At 37.3% G+C, this 23185-nt stretch overlaps 1 protein-coding gene and 1 long non-coding RNA gene across 6 annotated transcripts; one reads left to right on the forward strand and one right to left on the reverse strand.

Annotated features, from left to right (window-relative positions):
• CABS1 (calcium binding protein, spermatid associated 1) lies at positions 1 to 21492 on the reverse strand. Of its 5 annotated transcripts, none has more exons than XM_082726335.1 (4): positions 21233 to 21492; positions 20367 to 20442; positions 4245 to 4338; positions 1 to 2046 (listed from the first exon to the last, which is right to left on the reverse strand). In XM_082726335.1, the coding sequence occupies exons 2-4, from the start codon at positions 20418 to 20420 to the stop codon at positions 905 to 907; spliced, it is 1290 nt and encodes a 429-aa protein (XP_082582461.1). In that variant the 5' UTR covers positions 20421 to 20442; positions 21233 to 21492; the 3' UTR covers positions 1 to 904. The 5 variants fall into 5 exon arrangements, with proteins under 5 accessions (XP_082582461.1, XP_082582462.1, XP_082582463.1 ...); XM_082726336.1 differs by having other exon boundaries at positions 1 to 2274; positions 21233 to 21386; XM_082726337.1 differs by having other exon boundaries at positions 1 to 2289; positions 21233 to 21379.
• Positions 16855 to 22847, forward strand: LOC309862479. Its single transcript, XR_014310545.1, has 2 exons — positions 16855 to 17044; positions 21865 to 22847. It is a non-coding gene; the product is annotated as an uncharacterized lncRNA (long non-coding RNA).
• Positions 22848 to 23185: the final 338 nt, after the last annotated feature.

Here is a 23185-nt window from a genome sequence, read left to right on the forward strand (position 1 = left end):
TCAGTTGCTGTCAAAAGATTTATTGAAGAAAAATCAGCAAAATGAAAACAGACCCATTTTAAAGTCTGTGTCAGAAAAGATTGAAGATACATGTCCTTGAATTGCTAACCAAAAGCATAAGAAGAGTGCGATTATCAGTGTTTAAGACCTGAAAAAAATTGACAAAAATTCAGGAAAGACATTTTACAGAAAAAAAAAATTGACTCATATGTTTGTACACAATATTGTTTTTGAAAGATTTACAGATAAAATATCACTTTGCCTTAGTTTGCCTCCAACATGAGCCAGGAAGTCTATAATATTTCTTACATTTTTTTACATGTGGGTGCTAAACAATTACTGAACTGAATAGCCTTAATTCTATTGCAAATAGAAAGAGGATTACAAATACAGTTTTTAATAGAAGAGAACTATTGGTTGCCTGAAAAAAATCTGTTTAGAATTAGGATTTTAGAACTTTTAATACTACAGTTCTTTTTTGAGATAACATGTTAATTCAATTCTCATCTCTTCAACTCACACTAAAATGTGCTATTGAGGGTTAATTAAAATGACATACATCATTAAATGTAGCAGAAAGTGAGATTTCTTTATTGCTCTCTCTCTCTACATATCCCTGAAAGCTGGGATTAAAGATTTTATATTAAGGTAAATAATTGGATTATAATTGAATTAAACTTTTTGATACTAGAGGAACTCTTGTATACTGAGTTTTCAAGTTTCTGTAAATACATTCTACTGCATGACCTCTGTTGTTAAGCTTCTATATTTTTCTTAGTCTAATACTTGCCTTAAATTCTCACATTCTTTATTAAGATTTTTGCTTGCTGGACAAACTTCTTAGATGTTAAGACTAGCTTTCTAGGCTGTTGCTCAATTCTATGTGGCATCTGTTTTGCTGCGTTCAAATCAGGAACTCATCTGGTTCTTCTTTCAGTAGCTTAAAGACACCCTTTTCATTTGTAAAAGCATCTTCCTCATTGTTTCGGGTATCTGAATCAGGGGTAGTTTCTGAAAGTGGCTCACTGTCCTTAGTTACAGATTCCATTGTATTATTTTCAGACAGATCTTTTGGCATAGTAGATGGATTTTCTCTGAGGTGTGTAGCTACAGATGTCGGGACTACAAAGTCATATCTGGATTCAACAGCAGTGAGCAAAACCTGATGGTTGTCTGCTTCATTTGTGCTATCTTTCTCCATCCAAACATTGACTTCATCCATAGACTCTTCATCGGTCAGCAGAATATCTTCTGGGTTATCTTTGTCTCTTTCCACAGTGGTAGTGAGTTCAAACACAGTGATGAACTTCTCCTCATCGGAGTCTGTTAGTTTGGGCACAGCACTGGGGTCATCCACCGGAAGACTTAAGTCAATTTCAGTTATTTTCTCTTCTGTAAGGGCAATTATGTCTGGAATAGTGAAGTTTTTTTCAGTAACAGGAGAGAGTTCAACCTCAGGGATAGATGAGTTGGTGATCTGGATGGCCTCATCAGAAGTGACATTGTATTTAACCGAGGAATTATAATTGTTAACATCAGGTTCATCTTTCTTAACTAGAAGGGTAGGAGTGTCTGCAGTGCTGGTGGTACCTTCCTTTAATGTGCCAGAGACTTCAGAAGTTATTGAGACATCTTCATTCCCTGGGTCAGTGGTATCCAAGAGAATATCTTCTTTTGCTGTGTTGGTGGAAAAATCTATTAAAGAAACAGTAGCACCTGGTGGTGAAAGATTACCAGTTTTCACTAGGATTAAATTTTCAGTTATCGAGTCATTAGCTATGGAGTTTGTCGTGCCTGTCATAGTAGTAATTTCTTTCTCGAGATCGGCTGATGACTTAATAATATGGGACTCAACATCATCTTCTGATTTTGCTTTTTCCTTTGGAGACGTAAGCTTGTTGTCTGTTGTTGAAAGATCACTTTCTAGTGTATAGTCATTTACTGAAGTGATGTGGTCTCCTTCTGAAGTAATAGTTGTTTCTGATTTAGGAATAGTGTTGTCAGCCCCAAAGAAAATGGTTGCTTCAGTTGTTGTTTTACTGCTTTCTGTTGGTGGATGAGAATAAATTTTTGGCAAACCATCTTCAGCCATGGGGCAAAATGGCACCATGCACACTCACAGGTCTTTCCCTGGGCCCAGTGGTATCCCTAGGCAGGAGAGTGATGTTCATTATAGTGATTGAAGCATTGGTCATCATGGTGATTGTTGCATCAACCATAGGGCCAATGGCAGTGGCTCTCCTTGGAGGTTGTTTCTGTGCTCTGATTGGGCATCTAGTTTCAAGAGTACTGATATTAGATGAAAAGAGAATAGAATCCCCTCTGATTATGAAATCAACACTCACAGCTGGATTTATCATATTTTTCTTTATAACGGAGCTACCTTCCCTTATGGGGCTTGTGTCATTTGAAATAGACATAGCAGAGTCAGCCAGGTACTTCGTGGGTTTAGGGTCAGTGGGGAAAACTCCAGCATTATCAGCATTAGCTTCAACCTGTCTGTCTTTCAAATTAACAACGTCTTTTTGAGGTGAAGTGTGTTCTCTTGAGATTTATGGGATTTAAATGGCTAAAAAACAATGGCAGCTTGGGCAGTGAAGGTAGCTGCAGAAGGTAATTAGGTAGCAGGGATTTCAGTTAGTTCTCTTCTTCAGAGAGTGAATTCTCACTTTTTCAGTAAGGATAATAAATAAGTTACTGGCCATTTAGGGTTTTTGTAGTTTTCCTCTTCATTGCAATTCTTACTTTTTCTTGAGTTAACATGCTTAACAATGAGAGTGTCAGGTTTTGTAGATTTAATTTCTTTAGGAATATTTTTCTGTAGAGAATGTTAGTTTAACCTAATGCCAGGGAGTTGGCATTGTATGTCAGAATTCACCCAGAAACAAAATTGAAGTATGGAATAACTGTATTAGCCATAAGAATTGTATCCTCAGTTTCAGAGGTTTTGTTTTCTGTAATGATATTAGTTATACCAGCCATCATAATTTTGTTATCATCCTTAATGTTTAGCTACTTAGATGAAAGGAGATTATAACCTGGTGTTAATGTTTGCCCAGTGTCAATAGAAGGAAGAGAATTTTCATACTTAGACCCAACTATATCTGACAATGGGCAGAAGAATCAGCCAGAGCAGTAGTTTCCATCCCAAGGGCAAATGCTTTTCTTCATTGGATATGGACTCAACCTCCAAGTTTAGTGTCTTTTCTTAACTGATTGACCTGGTATAGCTAAATCACCATTCTCTGTAGAATTATGATAGGCTTAAGATGGGCATTTTTTATTTTAAAGATACAGACAGCTTCTCCAGAAATGTTTTTGCTTCAAGGAAATGTCATTATGTGGGTCCCAAAGTCATTATTGACATGGAAATGCTGTCAGTTATCAGGGACAGGGAGGAAAGCCTTAAATTAGTGACAAATATGAATATAATTATATTATTCATAATTATTATGAATAATTACATTATTCATAATAAATGAATTCCAGTGGCAATAAAGGAAATCACAAGGTAAAGCCATTCTCTGGGTTCCCTAACTCAAGAGGAGGTTTTTTAACCTCTGCTTTTTTTCTCATTATCTAGAGTTTGTGAGCCTTAAATTCAGACTTGGTGTCATTTGGTGGGGGGAATTCTTTTTGTGTACAAAAAGGGAAAAAAATTTGGAAGTGTTAGCTATATTAATTGCTAGAAGTCAGCTTGGAGTACTTGGTGTATGTTATATTGAATAGAATTATAATAAGGAGCAAAATATTCATTTTTATGTACATTTAACTCCTGGTTAGAAATGTCAGGTGAGGGGTGCCTGGGTAGCTCAGTCAGTTAGCTGTCTGCCCTTGGCCCAGGTCGTGATCCCAGGACCCTGAGATCGAAGCCCACATTGGGCTCCCTGCTCAGCAGGGAGCCTGCTTCTCCCTCTCCCTCTGTCCCTGTCCAGCTCATGCTCCCCTCTCTCTCTGTCTTTCTCAAATGAATAAATAAAAAATACTGAATAAAAAAAATTTAAAAAAAAAAGAAATGTTAGGTGATACGATACCATCTTCATAGATAATAATTTGTCAAATAGTCTTTAATTTCAAGGATTACTGTTGTGCTCGCACCAAACCCTGTTTCTACTAAGATAGCTTTGAGGTGGGATCACATTGATTATAGCATAGTTAAGTCTTTTCTTTCCTATAGAGGAGAATATTACCATTATTTTTTTTTTTTTTTCTTAAAACCATTGACCTTAAAAAGAACACCTCACCTTGAGAGTGTATATTATCCATCAAAGAACAGGAAAAATATGGTGAAAATCCTAGGGGGACTGCTGGAATTTTGAGGATGAAATGAGTCGTTTGCTGTAGAGAACATAGGAGAGTCTTACTTGACCAACAGATCATTACCACCTGAGATATTAGCTGACTTAAGGACAGGATCAGCTTCTATAGGTGAGTTTCATTTTATGTAAATAGTTCTTTATTTTATTGTTGTAGTTTCTGTTACACTAATGGAAACTGTTTTTTCTCAGGCATCAAGTTCATGTTTAAGTAGCAATTTCTTCAGGTCCATGATGAAAAAAAAGTATTTTTGTTTTTTTTTTTAAGTGAAAAAGGGGAAGCTATTTACAAAAGGAGACTTCTCAATAAGGCCTCAGAATGTGATTTGATGACTTATTATTTTCAGGGATACTTGACTAGAAGAGTCCTCAGATACAGGCTTTGAAAATGCTGATGTCATAATGATGCCCACCCTTAAGACTGTGTTTGGAGAGTATCTTGAAATTTATCAGATGAAATGTCATGTGCAATTTTAAAAGAATCAATTAAGATAAGTGGTGTCTCCTATGGACACGAGAATTCCTCCTTTAGACTCTATATATCTTCAAATTATATTTATTTATTTACTGGAGAAAATAGAGTTATTAATCCTAGATGCAGTGATTATAATCACTATTGGAATGTAGTCACTAAGGAAGTTTCAGGTTCAATATCTTCATTCATGAGAGAATTCCCAGCTTCAGGGAGGTGAGAGGGAGAGGTACATCTTTAGGGAGGGAGGTGAGAGAGCAGGTACATCTTGAGATCTGATTATAGCAACATCCAAATTTTTGTCCTCTTCCTCACCAGTGATTGGAATGTTGGGTCTACGGTAAGGAAATTGTAATTGAAAGATGCATTGGCCTGTAGTGTCACTACTTTTTTGTTTCCAAGGAAGATGGCATATAGCAGGCTCATTTATGACACTCATGTTTGCTTTGTGGTTTGTAGTCTTCTCAGGGATATCCTTTAGAATAATTGTTTCTATATGTGACTGAAGAATATCAGCCCTAAGGAAGTGTTTCCCTTAGCTTGTGGTACAACAGAAAGTGTTTCCTGTTAGTTGGTGGCACAATAGAAAGTGTTTCTTTTTAGCTTGTGGCACAACAGAAAATTTCTTGAGACCTAGATAATATATATTTTTTTATATCTTGACAGTGGATTCTTGTGTATCATTTGTGCTTTCTGAAGTTTGAATTTCAGTATTTGTTGCTCTGATATTGGCTAATTAAATTCCAATTAAGAATTTTCCTCTACCATGGAAATGATCTCGGTGTAAGATAAAGACTTTTCATCAGTGGGAATAATGTCAATAACTTCTGTGAGCAAGTTTGAGTTCCTGGTAGTGAAGTAAGTTTCCTGAGGAACATACCCATCTGGGAGGGAGTTCTTTAGCTTGTGAAAGCTTGAGTAAGCTGCTACAGGGACAATGTCATCATCCTTATTCCCCGATTTATTATCAGCAATGACATTTTTATTCATAAGATAAGGTTTTAGGTCAGCATCTTTTAGAGAGTTCATTTCCACCTGAATAACTGCATCATTTCCTATTACTCTATTTACATCTGTAAGGTGATTTGCTTCAGCTGTGTCTTTCACTGCAGAAGCTTTAGTTATTTCCCTTGTGTAATAGAAATTTGGTTTACTGTATTCATTAGGAAAAACAGTAGAAAACTTGGTGGTGGTTTTCTTGGGTTCTGAATTTTGATCATCAAAGACATCAATATCAAAAATTTTGCTCTTGGTGACAGTAGTAGTGGTTGGGTTCACATTGATACCAGCCATATTATCTGAAGAACCCGTGGAATGGGCTTGGAGAGCAGTATAAACCAAAGGGAAAGCCTTTGGGACTCTTTGACTTCTAGTGTTTTGTCCTTCTAAGGCAATGCCTTTATTGAAGTAAGATGACTGTATAGACACAGGTTCTGATGCTGCTGATAGTAAAACTATTGGGTAATATATGTTTGTGCCTTTTATAAGTTTGGGGGCTGCAGTTTCTTTAGTAGGATCTTTAGAGGTTAGGATGAGAATTTCAGGTAGTTCCACAGATGCAAATCTTAGAGACCTGACACTATCTGACGATGGAAGACTGTAATGACCAATGCTATTTTTGTTGTTAGTAGTAATAGCAGGAGCATATGGCATGTTGGTAGACATCTTTTTCAAAGGATGAAAGAAAGTAAGATCTGTGTTCATTGCATCGTCCGTGTTTTCTTTCCCATTGGAGATGTCTTCACTGGAAAGCTGAGCTAAAGGAAAACTACTAAACCTTGAAGCAGATACTGTAGCTATACCTGTTTGATCTTCAGTAACATCAGATATACTGGATGTGGTAGCATCTGGTCTCCTGAGTGTAAATGTCTTATAAATGGTAGGTGAAGTGTTTCTCCTGAGAAAATTATCACTATTTTTAAAAGCATGGCTAGCAGTATCAGTTGTGAATGTCTTGCTGTCAACTACAGGTTTTATGTCTGGAGAAAGAGAATACTCAGTTACTTTATTTTCTAAGTCAAAGTCAGAAGGAATTATGGTGTCATGATCACCATTTATGGTGCTTTTTCCTGCAGATTTTTTGTCAGAAAAACTAGAAGGAAAATTTTTACTTGCATTAATTAGAACAATTATTGGTCTGTGAGCTTTGGTATTCACATTGGGATTGGAATTCTTGAGAGCAGTCACTTCAGTGTTAGTGCTGTTTTCCTGTCTAGGAATCATAGGGTGGTAATTTTCTTTAGCTTTGAACACTGGAGATACTGTTTTAGATAGACTGTCAGAAGCAGCAACTGTGGTATATGGTACATGAGACACATGTGTCTTAGGGGCATATATGAGTGTACCAATTTTTATTGGGGAATTATTTGCTCTATCTTCTAGTTCAAAGGCATGCATATCTGAGACATATTCAGAACCACTGTCATCAGAGGTCATGGTTGTATGGTCCAAATACGCTGGAGTGATTTTGCCTGCAGAAGAAATGTCATCCACCCTTCCTGAAATGTCTTCTATAAAATTAGTGATTCTATATTCACCTGCTGTCCCACTCTTCATAAGGCCTTTCCCTTGTAAAGTACTGGTCATATCTTTTTCAGATGTAGTAATAGGTGAAATGATAGCTTTATCAGATGGAATAATTATTTTCTCATGTAGAATGTTATAATCAATCTCTTTGGTCACATATTTTCCCATACTAGTAACTGGAACAAGTTCAGAATATTTGGAAGTCCCTGTGGATGTTGTGAAATCAGAAGGAGAAAGCGTTGACCTCCATTGTAGACTGTGTAGTCTAGTTGGAGTATTTGGGATGGATCCTCCTGTGTTAGTAGTGACTTTATCATGAGAGGTAGGCCTAACATCTTCTGCAAGAGTTAATGTGGAATCAGCTAAAAAGATTCCTTTTAAATTGGGAGGTATTTGAGGTTTGTAAGAAGTAGCATTAAGGTTAACAGTGAAAGAATTTTCCATATTGCTGCCTCCCTTAGAGAAGGGAGTTCCTGATGGAAGGATTTTCCTCATAGCTGGGATGAAAACTGTTGTATTTGTAAAATTATGTAATTCCAATTGAGCAGCTGGATCTTCTTGATCAAAAAGATTAGCTATTTTCCTTCTTTCATAGACACTCTCTTGAGAGTCTTCTCTAAGGGATAAGTCTTTCATCATTGTTCTTTGAGAATTGAAATATATTTTGTCAGTCTTAGTTTTATAATTCTCAGGGGTATCTCTATTCAGAGAGAAAAATGAGTCAACTTCACCATGTGTGGTTCTATCTGAAAAAGGGGTCAATCCAGTTGGAGAAATATTTGGGGCCAATGGATAGGAGGTGATGTCAGCTTGACTTATTGTGACCCATCTCTCTGAAACATCACCTCCATTACTGGCATCAGCATATTCAGTTGTTCTTTCTAACATTTCTGATTTACTTTTTACAGATTCAGGTAAGGATTTATCTATTATTAGGTCAGAGGTTTCAGGATTTTCAGGCAAGGAATTAGGAATAAGTGTGGCAGATGTTAATAGAGATGAGAATCTCCTAGATTTAACATCTTCTCTAGGTAACATTGAATCACCTCCTTCATAACTACCATCAGTGGAAAGAACAATGGAATCAGCCACAGTGCTGGCTGCCTTATTCATAGATGAAGAAAAGATTGGAACTCTGTTTGTTTTCCCAGTGTTTTTACCAATGAAGGGAAGATCATCATCAGGAACGACATTGAACTCAGACAAAGGAATAATGTTGTTCTGTGAATGGGGCCTATCTGTCAAGTTTGGTTTATGTTTATTTGGATTGAATTTGGCTGAGATGGTAGTTTTTGATTCATTTGGGGCATCATGATTATATAAAGCAAATGAGACACCCTTCCTGTTGAATTGGTCTTTATATTCTATAGGGTATGTGGTCACAGCAGAATCGATGGACTCAGTTGTGAATATATTGCTCTCTCCCATTCTCATCATTAGTTCTGGGTCTGGAACAAACAGCGACTCCATTCTTTGGCCTTCAGGGAGTATAATGATGGTCTTATCACCAACTGGAGAGCTATTTTCTACAGTTGTTTCGTCTAGAAATTCAGGTAAATAAATCCAACTTGAATCAGTTAGAGAATAAACCATGGATCTGGGAACCTTAGTATTAAAATTGACAGAAGAACTTTTGAGAACAGTATCATCATCATCAGGATCAAGATTTTTGTCTTTGGGAAAAAAGCTCTGGTGTTTTTTGGTTGTTTTGGTATCAGTTGGAGATCCTGGGGATGCATATTCAGACACTGCAGTGCTGGAATGGAGTGAACGAGACTTAAATACTTTAGAGTCATTGCTGAGTGTGCTCTTTCTCCTCAGGGCACCATTTCTTTCCCTCACTAGTTCAAAAACATAGTTATCTGCAACATAGTCAAGGGCACTGTTATCAGGTATAATAGTTACTATATTCTCATCGTTTGGAATATTTTCCCCTGCCAAAAGGGTGTCATGTGCCTCTTCTGAAATGTCTTCTGTAAAAGGAACTATTTCAGTGGATATATCTTTTCCTATAAAAGTTTCATCTCCAAATTGATTAGTAGTAGTAGTATTAAGAGGGTTTTTCATGCCTTTTTTTGAAAGAATGATAGTAGGTGAAATAATGGTATTGTCAGATGGAGTATTCCTTTCTCCAGGTAGATTATTATTATTAGTCTTTGTTGTGGTGTCTTTTTTCTTTTTGATACCAGGATCAAGTTCAGAATACTTGGATGAACTCATGAATGTTGTGGACTCAGAAGGGGGAAGAGTGGATTTCGATGGTGGCAGGCCATATGTCTCAGTGGGAGTGTTTGTGATAATCCTTTCCCCAGCAGCAAAAACAGAAGAGCTTTGATCATTATCCCTAGATGCTTCTGGAAGTGTTAAAGTAGGACCAACTGAGAAGACTCCTTTTAAATTGGGGAGCACTTGAGGTTTAGTAGAAGCAGCATCAAATTTAACAGTGAAAGAATTATCTTTCAATGCTCTTGCATCTTTTAGGAAAAAATGGTCTGCTTTAGAAATGTGTACTTCCCCTTCCACACTGTTGTCAGTCTTGTACAGAGTATTAAGCTCAGTTATTGAGGGAAGGATTTTCTTTGTAGCTGGATTGAGAATGTGTGCATTTCTGAGAATGGTTGCATTTGTAGTGTGACTTAAATCAGATTTAGCAGCTGGATCTTCTTGATCAGAAAAGTTAGCTATTTTTCTTTCTGTCTCAGGGACCCTCTGTCGAGAGACCTTTATAGGAAAAAAGGCTTTCATGATTTTTCTCTGATGTTTAGAATATATTTTACCTGTCTCCGTTTTAGAGCCATCAGTAGTTTCTCTATTTGCTGAGGACAGTGACTCAAACTCATTATTTGTGGGATTGTCTGAAAAAGTAGTAGAAACAATGGGAAGTTTTGTTGAGATCAAGGAGTAAGGCTTGAGGTACGTTTTATTTTTAACGGGGCTATCAGTATCATTAATAGAATTAGGATATTCTATCATTGTCTTAAACGTGTTCGACAAAGCAGTTGAAGAATTAACCAAGGAGCTATTTGTCACTAGGTCAGAGATTTCAAGATTTTCAGCTGAGACATTAGGAATGAAAATGGCCTTTTTTGGGATTTGTAGAAGTAGAAATTCCTTGGACCTAATACTGTCTTCTGGAAGCATAGAATCATCTCTTTCATAACTACTCTCAGTGGAGGGAGTGGTAGTTTCATCCTGAGAGTCGACTGAATTCATAGGTAAGGAAGAGATTGAAGCCCTTTTGTTTAAAATTTCAGTATCTTCACTGATGAAAGAAAGTTTGTCCATAGGAATGACAGTGAACTCAGCCAAAGGATTAATGCTTTCCTGTGAATGTTGCATCTCTGCAATATTAGTTTTACCTTTAATATTGTCTGCTTGGGATAATAAAATATTTTCTGCTTTACCTTGGGCATCACTGTTATATATTCCAGATGAAATGACTTCTTTGAAGAATTGATTCTTATTTTTTAATGGGGAGGTGGTAACAACAGGACGCGTGGGCTCATCTGGGGAAATCCTTCCGTCTGCTGTAGGTATTGTTATTTCTGGGTCTGGAACAAGGGTGTATTCCATAATTTTGTCATCAGGGGAAATATTGATGGTGTCATCTCCTTGTAAATTATCCCCTTTCAAGGTTTCTTTACCTAGGAACTTGTGAATACTCTCACTTCTTTGAGTTAGGGGATGAGTCACAGGTCTGGGAGCCCGAGAATTGGAATTGTCAGTGGAACTTCTGAGAATAGTAGCATCAAGGTCAGAATTGGCATGCTCCTTTTTAGGTACCAAATTTTGCAGTATTTCTTCAGTTTTAATCTCAGTTGGGCCTCTTCGAGATAAATGTTCAGAGGTATCAGCGCTGGAGTAGAATTGATGAGACCCAACTATTTTGGGGTCATAAATGAGAGTAGTTTTGTTAATAATAGTATTGTCTTTTTCTTCTTGTGGTTCTAGGACATACTCATTTGTGGCATACTCAAGAGCTCTGTTGTCAGACACAGTGCTTATTACATCCTCAATATATGAAATATTTTCAGCATCTAACATAACGTCTGAAGTGTTTTCTGTAATTGGAACTATTTCATATTCAGTGATTATATCTTTCCTAAGAGAATTTCTGTGAGCAAATCTTTTATTAAAAATAGTGTTCACCATGCCTTTTGTTGAAGTATTGTTACTAGGTGAAATGATGGTTTTGTGTGATGGAGTATTTCTTTCCTCAAATGGAATATTATTAAAAGTGTTTGTTGTGGTATCTTTCTTCATTTTGACAACTGGGTCAAGTTCAGAATAGTTAGATGAACTCACAGGCATTGTGAAGTCAGGAGAAAGAACTGATTTCTGTAGTAACATGTCAGATCCAGTGGGAGCATTAGAAAGCAAACCTTCTGTGCCTGCATCTTCTTCAGGAGGACCAGAGTTTTTATATTTAGGCTTTAAAGTCTTTTCCAGAGAGACAGTAGAATCAGCTGAAAGGATTCTTTTTAAATTGGGAGGAGCTTGAGGTCTAGCAGAAATATTAAATTTACCAAGGAAAGGATTATCTTTCAACGTCCTTGAATCTCCTGAAACAAAATTGCCTGCTTTGGAAATAATGTGTTTCTTCTCCTTGTTACTGGTCTTGGAGAGAGCATTGAGCTCAGGGATTGAGGGAAGTGTGTTTTCCAAAACCGGAATGAGAACTGTTGCATTTGTAATGTGATTTAGATCAAATTTAGCAGCTTTGTGTTCTTCAGCAGAGAGTTCAGCCATTTTTTTAATTTCAGAAGGGAAGGGGCTTATTTCTAAGGGCAAAAGCACTTTCATCATAGTACCCAGAGGTTGAGCATCTGTGTTGATTTCAGAAATGTTAACAGTGTCTCTCTCTGCAGTGGGTACAGATTCAGCCTCATCCTCTGTGGAATTCCTGGTAAGAGCTACTGAATCAGTAGAAGGAATATTTGAGTCTAAGAGGTGGAGCTGAAGATCTCTTTGAATTTTAATGTCCTGATTTTCTGAAATATCATTTCCATGAATGAAGTCAAGGTATTTAATCCCTGTCTCAGATGCTACCGATACTGACTTTGAGGGGTCAGTCGAAGAGTTATTACTTATTGGAACAAAATCCTTCATTAAAACTTTAGGCATACGAATGAACCTTTCAGATGTTAGTAGAGATGGGAGTTTGTTAGACATAACATTATCTTCATCCAGTTGCATAGAATCTCCTCCTTTATAAATGTTCTGAAGGGAAAGAGCAGTGGTATCAGCAACAGTGTGAGTTGTCCTCATTGGTGAAGAAGACACTGAAGCCCTATATTTTTTATTTCCAGAGTTTTCATCAACAAAGGGAAGTTCATTATTATCAAGGCTGACATTGAATGTAGTTGAAGGAACAGTGGCATTCCATGAATGATAGTTCTCTGCCTTGAGATGTTTATCTTGATTATATTCTGATTTGGTTGACATCTCAGGTTCCCTTTGGTAGTAAGGAGCAGTGAATGTGTGTTTCCTGTAGAGCTGGCCTTTGTTTGTGATGGGAGTTGTGCTCAGGGTGAGATCAGTGATTTCTTCTGGGAACATCCTGCTTTCTTCCATAGTTTCCATTGACTCTGTGTCTGGAGCATTGATATGCTCAATCCATTTGCCTTCTGGAAGAGTGATGATGATGTCATTACCACTTAGGGAGTCCTTTTCCAGAGAAAAGTCATCTGGAAACTCGGGGGAGACTTTTCTGTTTCCATTTGTGGGTAAGTAAGCCATGGTTCTAAGTGACTTGCTTTTGAACTTGGCAGTATAATCTTTGAGAAAGGTGCCATCTTTGTCAGAATCAGGGTGTCCTTTTCTGGAGATCAACATTTGGTATTCTTGTTTAGTTTTGGGTTCTACAGGATTTTCATTTTGGAGACTCTCAGTGACTTGTGCAGTGGGGAAGGGAGCAGGAGGTCCATCTCTATGGAGCCCTTGCACAGTAGGATATGTTTTTGTTGTGGGGCTCTTTCCTTTTTCTCCAACATAAAAGATATTTTTCTCTGATGCATATTTAAAAGTATTGTCATCAAACCCAGTGGTCATTAGATTCATATCATTTGGATTGTTCTCCTCTGCCAGAAAAACCACATCCGACTCTGCTGAAAAGTCCTTTGTGAAAGGAATTACTTCATATTGAGCGGCATTATCATTTTCTGTAGAATCCATTTGCCTTTTTCGATGTATAATGTTTCTTATGTCATCAATAAAGATAATATTCTCAGGTGAAATGATATCTCTGTCAGGTAGAACAGTGATATCTCTAGCTATAAGAGACTCATCATTCATTTTTACGTTTTTCTCTATGACGGCAAACACTGGGTCAAATTCAGGATTATTGATGTTGAAATCATCAAGAAAATCAGTAGGAGGAAGAATTGATTTCACTGATGAATATGATTTATTATCAGAGTTTGTGATAGACCTCTTTAAGTTATTAAAGCCCTCTGCACTGGCCTTTCTCAGCTTTGTAGTGCTCATTGTGGAATCAGGGTATAATGTTTCTTTTAAAGTTCCAGGTGCTTTCTGTTCAACAGAAGCAATAGAAGGCTTAAGAATGAAAGGATTAATGCTCATTGAATTTACTTCTCTTAAGATTACTGGAATTTTGGCTTCAGAAATATAGGGTTCATCCTCTACAATAGTGTTATCTTTACCCAGGAAAGCATTTGTTCCACTTCCCATGGTAGTGATTTCTTTAGCCCGTGGACTGATAACCCCTGTATTTACATGGTGATTTATAGCGTAGTCAGAACTTTTGCTTATTTGCTCTTTTCTGTGGATTGCAGGTTGAAAAACTGTATTAGGTGCAAAGGCCATGGTGCCAGTTTTATCATAAATGCGCCCATTTTCAGGTGTGTCAGTGGCTACATTTATAGGGTTATCTGAAAAAATAGTAGGATCTTCCAAAGGAACAGAGGAGACCACAGAGAATGGCTGAGGGTTACTTTGCACCTTGGTGATTTCCCAGTTTTGGTCAGTGATAGTAGAGTGTTCACCTTGTGGTTCTAAGGCCATCAATTTATTAGATAAAGAATCATCATTTTGACTAAAAGCATCTGCAATTCTAAGTTTTTTATGATTAGGAATTAATAGAGATTTTAATTTTACAAATAAGGCATCATCTATCTCAGGCATGGCAGAGTCACCATTTTTATTGCTCTCCTTAGAGTCAAAGGCAGGGGCATTAGGTGAAATGGTGGTAACATAGGTTGGCATGTTGGTGGCACTAACAGGATTAAGAGAAGCTAGTGAGGCATTTTTGATTATACCTTTAGTAACTTCACCAACAGAGGAGATATTCTTAGCTTGGGAGGCAATATCCTGAGCCAAGAGGTGCATGTGATCCCGTGAAGGCATCACTTCAGCTAAGTCCAATTTATTTTCATTGACTTTTGATTTTTTTGCGTTGATGGTATCTGCCAACTCTGGGGCATTTGTGTTACCAACGTTGGATGAAATGCCTTTCCTATAGGGATGACCTTGACTCTCTATGGGGATAGTGATCTCAGCATGATCAGTGGGCACAGTGTGGAATGTGTTCCCTTCCATGGTAACAATTGTTTCTGTGTATGGTACAAATAGATACTTGATTGTTTTACTTCCCAAATCAGTAATTTCCGGAAGAATGATGATGGCATCATCTTCACTTAGAGTTTCCTCTCCCACAGATGATCTTTCTAGAAACTCAGAGGGAAAAGTCTCTGTAGCATCCATTAGGGAGGGTGCCATGGTTTTCAGATGTTGAGTATTAAAGTTTTTGGTATTATCTTTGAAAGAAGTGGCAACAATATCAGAGTCAGGATTTTTTTCTTTGAGAACAATAGCTTGATATTTTTCTTTAGTTTCAAACTCAGGGTGAGTTATTCTATACAGTAGACTCTTTGAAGCCCCACCTCTGGGGGAGGTTGAATGAGATACAAGTCCATTTGGTCCATGTATAAATGGAATAGGTTTTTTAATAGAGCTGGTTTCTTCCTTCTCTAGTTCAAAGGAATGCTTATTTGAAATATATTCAGAATCACTTTTATCAGGTTCAGTGATGATGAGGTCTATATCATCCAGATTATTTTCCTTTGCCAGAGTCATCTCAGGCCTAAGAATATAGGAATCATCTCTTAATGTATTTGTATATCCTAATGATAGAGGAGTACCTGTTCTAGATATATGGTAATAATTTTTCACATTTGTGTCTTCAGAGGGGATAGGAATGGATAAGGTCACAGGTATAATGCCTGTGTGAGAATTTGTTATGCTCTCTGTATCAGTTTGATCTTTTTCTGTTCCTGGATCACTTTGCTCAGCAGTATAGGATGCATAATTTGTGTGGGAAGTTCTTTTACCTAACAAAACAGTGCCTTCTGGAGCAGAGTTTGTATTATCTTTCACTGGAATTCTAAAATCTGGTGTTATAAAGGTGGACCTTCTTTCAGGGGAAAAGGTAGAACCCTTTGGGACATTTTCTTTCATCATTGGATAAAGAATATCACCACCAAAGAATGGGTCATGTTCAGCATCACTATTACTGTTTCTCACAATCACTTTTCCTTGTAACTCTGGAGTCAATTTTCTAAGTAGAGGCTTTGAGACTTCAGTCATATAGGATGATGCAGGATTCTCAAATTCAAGTTGGCCAGCTATGGTTTTGGTTGTTCCTTTGGTGGAATTATATACATCAGAGTGAAAATAATGGTTAGCTGTAGAGTTGTTGCCTTTAGGGACATTACCACCTGCAGTAGGTGTAACATAAATACTATCCATCACATTTTCTACTTTAAGTCCATATTCCTTTGCCATAATGCCCATGTCATTTTGAGGATATGCTTCAGAGTTCACTGTTACATCTTCCTTGAAAGGGCGCTTAGATTCCTGATCTGTGCCGTAAAGCATGGTGTCAGCATCTCCTTGAGAAGTGGCCGTGGCAGCTCCTGTCACAGCTGTTGGGGTAGACTTACTATGAGAAGTTTTTGGTATTATAATACCTGCCAAGGATATCTTTTTTACAGGGTTTGTTGCATGAGGATGATTGAAAGGGTCAAGAGCCTGCATAAAAGCAGAGGAACCCGCTACTAGTAGCATGTCATTTTCTGTAGACACACTGGGATCTCCTCTGGAAATGGTAAAGTCATCTCTTAGTTTGTTAGGTTTATTATTTAGAGTATTAACCTCATTCTTAGTCAGAATGCCTTTCATCATTGGCGAGGTGGAAGCTGTTGAAGCCAAGTCTGTTACAGTGTCAGTATTTTTATCCTCATTGGAAATATCATTAACTGTAGCCAGACTGCCAGGAGGGATGTTTGTTGTTTCCGTCCCAGCCATTTTGCCTTTATTGATCAGTCTCTTAGCATTGCTTGATGTGATGGCAGCAAGGGTTTGAGAGTCGTCTCCGTAATCAGTGAGGTCTGCGTTGTCCATTGCGAAGAGTGTCCGTTGCACAGTGTTCTGAGCAACATTTGGATTCTCTCTGGTGGTAGTAAGTGGATCATCGGTGATTACACGATAGTATAAATTAGAGAGAATAGGGTGATCCTTTCTACTTCGGAGGACAGAATTGCTAGTTGGAAGGAATTCGGTGCCATCTGCTGCTTCCACATTCTGTTTCACAGCTGCACTTTTGCCCAGATCATTAACTGTTGCTTTGGTGACTATAGTCTTAAAATGTATTTTGCCATTTGAAGGTTTACTGACATCATATAGAACATCAACATTTTCTTCCCCAGCAATGGTAAGGACGCTGTCGCTTACTGTTACTTCAGTAGTAGGTATATTACTACTTAATTTGGAAGGGGATTTTGTGCTATCCACAGCTGCAAATCCATTCCTTTCAAAGCCACTGCTTAGTTGTGCAGGTAGAAGGTCTTCTTTTATCTGAAAAATACCATCTTCTCCCACTGCAGGTTTTACTTCCATATAGGGAGTTGATTCTTCTTCATTAGTCCTTTCTTTGTCTATCAAACTTCCAAGTCTTTGTTTTTGTGCAAGAATATCAGCTGTTTTTGCAGGCAAGGAGTTGAGGGCTATAGTGGGCCTTCCTTCTGGTATGGTGGCCTTATTAATCATCAGTTCAGAGTTGGCAATCATATTTCTAGTCCCCTTACCTGTACTGTATTCATCAGTGGGAGAGGCAAAATCAGGTGTAAGGAAAGTAAACTCCAATGGAATATTTGAAGGATCTACTGATACTTTATTAATTTTCCATTTTTGTATAATGGCATCATTAATGAGAGGATTTTTAGCCACAGGATCTGATATCCAAGCATCAGTCAAGGAATCATCTTTAATTAGCAGGGAGTTTTTAGCTTGATTATTTTGGGCTTTGGGCATTAGGGTAGATGATTCAGCTACTGACAGAAGAGTGTATCCTTTGTTCAAAGGAAAGCTTCTTTCAGGGTTCGGACCTGTACCACTACTGGCATAGTTACTATTAGTAGAGAGGCTGATGGTTTCATCCACATAGTCAGTTGGTTTATCTGAAGGAGTCATCCTGAGCTTTGAAGGTGGGGGCATGTCAGCCACACTGTCTTCCCAAAAATAGATAGTCCCAGCAGTTCCAGGGTGAGTGATGATCGGAGTGATATTGTTCTGGAGACTGTCTGTTTTCAATACATTGGTTCTTTCAACATTTATTTTGGCTTTGGCGTCATTTGCAGTAATTGTGCTGGGGGTTCTATGGTCACCTCTGTTTTTAATGAGGTTTGTACCGTCTATTATAAAGGGCATTATTTTGTTTTTGAGTAGGGGATTGAACATATCAGGGATTTCAGAAAGGAGGTTGATTTTGTTTTCAGCTGTTTGGGTATAATCTGCATCAGGGTTAAGAGAGTAAATTTTTCTTCTATTGTCTGTTGTGGAAGTGTCTGGATGAAGAATGATGACTTCTTCTATAACTATATCATTTTGGTCCATATTTGCAATTTGTTGGACCACGGAAATGACTTCCTCAATTTCATCATTGCTCAGATACTTAAAATAATTCATACCATGTTGAAGATGTACACTGGCAGGAATATTAGAATGGAGCTCAGTTATTGAATCATTGAGTTTAAGTACAGTTGCTTCAGCAATATTGTTATTGTCATGTGTCTTGGTGTTTTCCGTCTGTACAGGATGTCTGCCTTCTACTATTGTGTTTGCCTTTAAAGGCCAAGTTATCTTAGAGTTAGTGTCAGTTGTTGGTGCTATGGCCTTAGGGTTAGCATAATGCTTTGTAGAAGTGATCCCGTTTATTTTGGAAATAATCACGTTCCCTGGATCCTTCGTATTTTTAGCTACATCTAACATTGTCTTGGTATCATTAAAATTAAGAATAGCATTATTTCTTTTCTTATACATTCTATAATTAAGAAAAGAATTTGTAGTGGGATTGATCCTGGAAGTAGCTTCATCAGTGTCAGTGTCAGTGTCAGTCGTGCTAGATTTGCTGTCAGCCTTGTTGTAAGTACTCAGAATAGGAAAAGGTTCAAAGTCATTGGTATTTTTTGCAAAGAAAATGCTAGGTGTTTGAGCATGAACTGTAGTTCTGTGGTGATTCTTCTTGTCTATGGCATCAGTTGCAATAGAATTGTCTTTCTGTGGAACATCTGGAGCATTGCTCATAGTTTTGCCATATCTTTCCAGGTAAGTAGTATCAGTTATAATTATGGTTTCGTCCTTCATGTCAGGAACATCAAACAGAGTTGTGTAATCTTCTAGAATGTCTGAGGCATCAACTGTAGCTGTATTGTCTTCCTTTGTAAGGGTGGTAGTACCAATAAAGGAGATACTCTCTGGTCTTGCTTCTTCCTCACGAGTAGAGCTATAAGTTCCAAGGAGGTTGTTTGTATTTGATACGGCAGTGTTGCTTTCATCTGCAGAGGCACTAAACTCATTTTTAGTGTTTCGTCTATATGCAGCAGGATTAGAGGCAAAGAATCGTTTAGATCTTCCAGTGGATGGGAAGAAGCGTTCAAGACTCTGGGTTGCTTTGGAGTTTCTCTGATAGTGAGGAATAGCAATGGAATCAGATTTATACTGGTGGGTGGTTACGGATGCAGGTACTGAGGTGCTGTTTTCCCCAGAAACAGCCATCCTGCTCTGTGTTACTGCAGAATCGGGTACAAATCTGGAAATTGTGGTACTGACAGCAGAAGTATCCTGCATAGCAGCAGATGAAGGTGAAACATTGCTCATTGGAGACTCTGCCTGAGTATAGTTGCCTTCTATACCCTCAACATAAGCAAAGCTAGCTGAAGTCTGGGTAGCTGAAGGGTTTCTTGGTAGATCATTCCCAAATGGGGAAAAGTTATATATGCTAGCTCGAAGAGTCTCTGAGTGGTTTCTCTTTGAAAGAGATCCAGAGTGCCTTGTCACTGTATCAGCAGACTCAGAGTAACTATTTGAATCGTCTGTAGGTGCAGAATTATTTTTTGTTCTTAGGGTGGATGAGAGTTGACTTGCTGTGTGGCTCTCTGATGCAGACAAAGGTGGATTGGCAGACAAATAATTTGTCTGATTGTGTGTTTCCTGATTCCCATTATACTAAAGGGAAAGAAGTACAACATTTTTGTGAGGTTCCTTTTGGTGATTCTATTTAACTAAAAACTTGAAATAAGTAGTCACAGTGCTATCTTGATCAAATAAAGCAACGTTCTGAAGATCTGTGCTTTCTTTTTTATCCAGTAGTTGTTAGGTTAATCGAGTCAGAAATACACAGTATCAATGTAAGAAGGAACAGTTAATATATTAGCATTAAGTAGCCTCTGCAAATACAAATCCAGGTGTCCCATAGCAAACTTTCAGTATGGAATTTCTTACAGTATAAGAAGTATAGAGAAGCCCTTTAAATTCTGTACATCATACACGATAGCTTCTGTTATCTTTACTTCATTATGTATAGGATTAATGTTAAGGGGAGGAAATTTATAAAGAGAAAATAGATCATTAAAATACAATGATTTTTTTAGCAAAATATTCTTTCTGCATTAAACATAATGATCTAAATCCATATTTTTCCTCCATCTAATTTTTAGTGTCATAAAGATACTTATATCCAAAATACTGAAACTTACCGGGAAGCAAGCCACAAAACTCAGGATGGTCGCAGTGAAGACTAGAATCTTCATCTTGTCTTGCTGTTCCCTGCAACTAAATGCAAGATTGTACTATGTTATATTAACTCACTGACAATTTAAATGACAATTTGAAAAAACATCAGAAATAATTTCTATTATATTTTAATATTATTAATTAACTAAAAATTAACTAAAATGATGGCTTGCTATTAAGTAAGTAAGTACCCAAGTAATTCTAATGCATTATTAGAAATGAAAATATGCCAGGGGTGCCTGAGTGGCTCAGTTGGTTAAGTAGCTGCCTTTGGCTCAGATCATGATCCCAGGGTCCTGGGATGGAGCCCCACAGCAGGCTCCCTGCTCAAAGGTCCCAGCTGGGAGAGGCGCTCCCTCTGCCCACCCCCACTCCACTTGTGTTCTCTCTTGAGCTTGATCACTCTCTTGATCTCTCTTGATCACTCTCTCAAATAAATAAATAAAATCTTAAAAAAAAAAAGAAAAGAAAATGATAATATGAGGCATAGAATACTGTTTTGTTAAGATCCATTTAACCAATCAGTGAGAATGGGAAGAATTTTGACTATTCTTTATAACTTACAGAGAATCAAGGAGTAAATATTTAGCAAGTACACTTTGGACAGAGTGCTTCAATGGACTTCATCGTATAAATTCCCCCCTATTCTCACATTGATATCGATTTGTTGCATTTTTTCAGGACTCTTTAGACAAAAGTTAATTCGTTGAATCTTTATTCAGCCAGAGTTAAAATTTATCCAAGTAGATCCCTTAGACAAAAGGGTTATAAGAAAGGGTAGGCATTTGAAGAAAGAATGGCTCCAAACCTGATTTATTCAGGCATTTACCTTGCAAGGGGATCTTTCCTTTCTGCTGTCTTCTAGCTTTAACTCTTGACCAAATCAGCCTGGTTCAGCAAGGCACGAAGATGAAATCCATGCTGACGAAGTCTGAATCTTAGAAAGAAACGCAAGCTGCTTGTTCTTCCTCCTCCTTTATTTCAGTGGGGAAGAGAGAAAGCTTCTCATATAAAGGTTGGCTTCTGCGCTAATCCCAAAACAAAAGAAAAGAGAGAAAATGTCTATTGGCTTTTGTGCATGAATTTCTCAGGAACAAAGTGAACCTATTAGCTTATCTTCAAATTGAAAGGGGCAAGGCTCATATTTTAATTATAATGAAGTCTTTTAAAAATTAACTCTCTAGGTTCTAGTGCCCTTTCCTTCTTTTTTCCTGCTTTTTTTTTTTAACCTTTGTTTCTTCTTACATAGCAAAATTTGGTTCAGTATAATAGCATTTAACATGTATTTCCATTAATTAGCTTACATTGGGATTCAACTTCGAGGCTGTGGTTTTTGTAAGGACAAAATTGTGTTTGGTTGAGTGTCTGAAAAATGTGTTTATAATATAGGAGAAGAAATTTTAAAAAAGTAACATGCTTACAATAATCTTTTGTTTTTTCTTTTCTACATCATTTGTTTAGAAACCACGCTGATGTCTCAGGCCTCTCCTTTCTTGGTCAGCTCAGCACTGGCTGATAAGCTGTTAACTTCAGTTTCTGAGACTAACTATCCATTTACATGGAATCCACCAATGTATATCATCCCTTTTGTGTGACTTGCTGAAGTGATTCATTGGTATATATTCTAAAACCTGCCTAAAATTCTGAACTGAGGTTGTTTTTGACTTTCAGTTTATGTTATGCAAGGCATCATATAATAGTACTTTTATCAGACAAAATATGGAGACTCAGTTTGAACTTAATTGGCTTGCTATTTCTTTTCATTTGAAGATATCTCAAGATTTACTTACTAACAATTACAATTTTTCTTTTACCCTGCATACCACTTTCATATCATGTAACCCTAAAATTCAATAATGGTTGTGATATATGGGCGTTACTAAGTAGAAAGACAGAGTCAGATGTTTTGTACTTGTTTTTCTGTTTTGGCTTCTTCAGTTTTCCCTATCCTCTGGCTCATCCTAATACTTTTCTATAGTTAACAATCTTTTATTATGCATTGGAACAAATACTGAATCCCCAAGTTATATCCCAGACTGTCACTGGATTGTTCTTTTAATCAAGCAGAGTGTTGATGTATAAAATGTCTTGTGTACATGATAATTACCTTCAGATAAAAAGCAGTGTGTCATGAGTTGAACAATGATAATGTTATCACTTTAGTAGCTTAGAAACACCATTCCCATGACATTAAATATTGCTCTTCATGGCTCTTGAAGTAATTGTTGGAAAGCTGATGCAGTAATACATACTTAAGGATGGAATGTTCATTGAACTAAAGATAATATTTGAAGATCTTTTCATTTCAAGTAGGCTGCCGGACTCAGACTCAGAATTCCTGGCTGGCACTAATTCAACTTTATAATATCTGAGATAACGAAGACTTCTGCCTCATGGTTTCCAGAGTTGAACCTGGGACAATAAAATAAAGTCTTTGTTAAGAAACTTCATCTTTGAAATTTTTTTTTTTTTTTTGTGGTCTAAGAAGTTCTAATTCTTTGTTCTCTTCATGGAGGTGAGTAGATCATTTATTTTTCCACTTAACCTTCCTGTTTATGATCTACTCACTGTTTCTGGAGGTTGTCCTCTGTAATGCATAAGTGAGCTAACACCAGCACTTTTCCATAGGCTATAGTAATTATATTGAAGGAGGAGCTACAGATTAGACAACAGGTTATTGGTGTCCACATGTAGTTATGTTTCTTACATGGCAAAAGTGAAGCTTACAGGCATAGCTCTAATTAATTTTCACAGAATACTTGTTTTACTTTACTGACTCACA

The sequence above is a fragment of the Mustela nivalis genome, assembly GCF_964662115.1.
Source record: "Mustela nivalis genome assembly, chromosome: 4".
Lineage (NCBI taxonomy): Eukaryota > Metazoa > Chordata > Mammalia > Carnivora > Mustelidae > Mustela > Mustela nivalis.

What these genes read in the sequence shown, in the direction of transcription:
- CABS1 (XM_082726334.1), bottom strand. Translation starts at nt 20,420, where the DNA reads ATGAAGATTCTAGTCTTCACTGCGACCATCCTGAGTTTTGTGGCTTGC. An exon ending in GTTTTGTGGCTTGCTTCCCG is followed by an intron (nt 19,837 to 20,366) that starts GTAAGTTTCAGT and finishes CTTTCCCTTTAG; the next exon opens with TATAATGGGAATCAGGAAAC.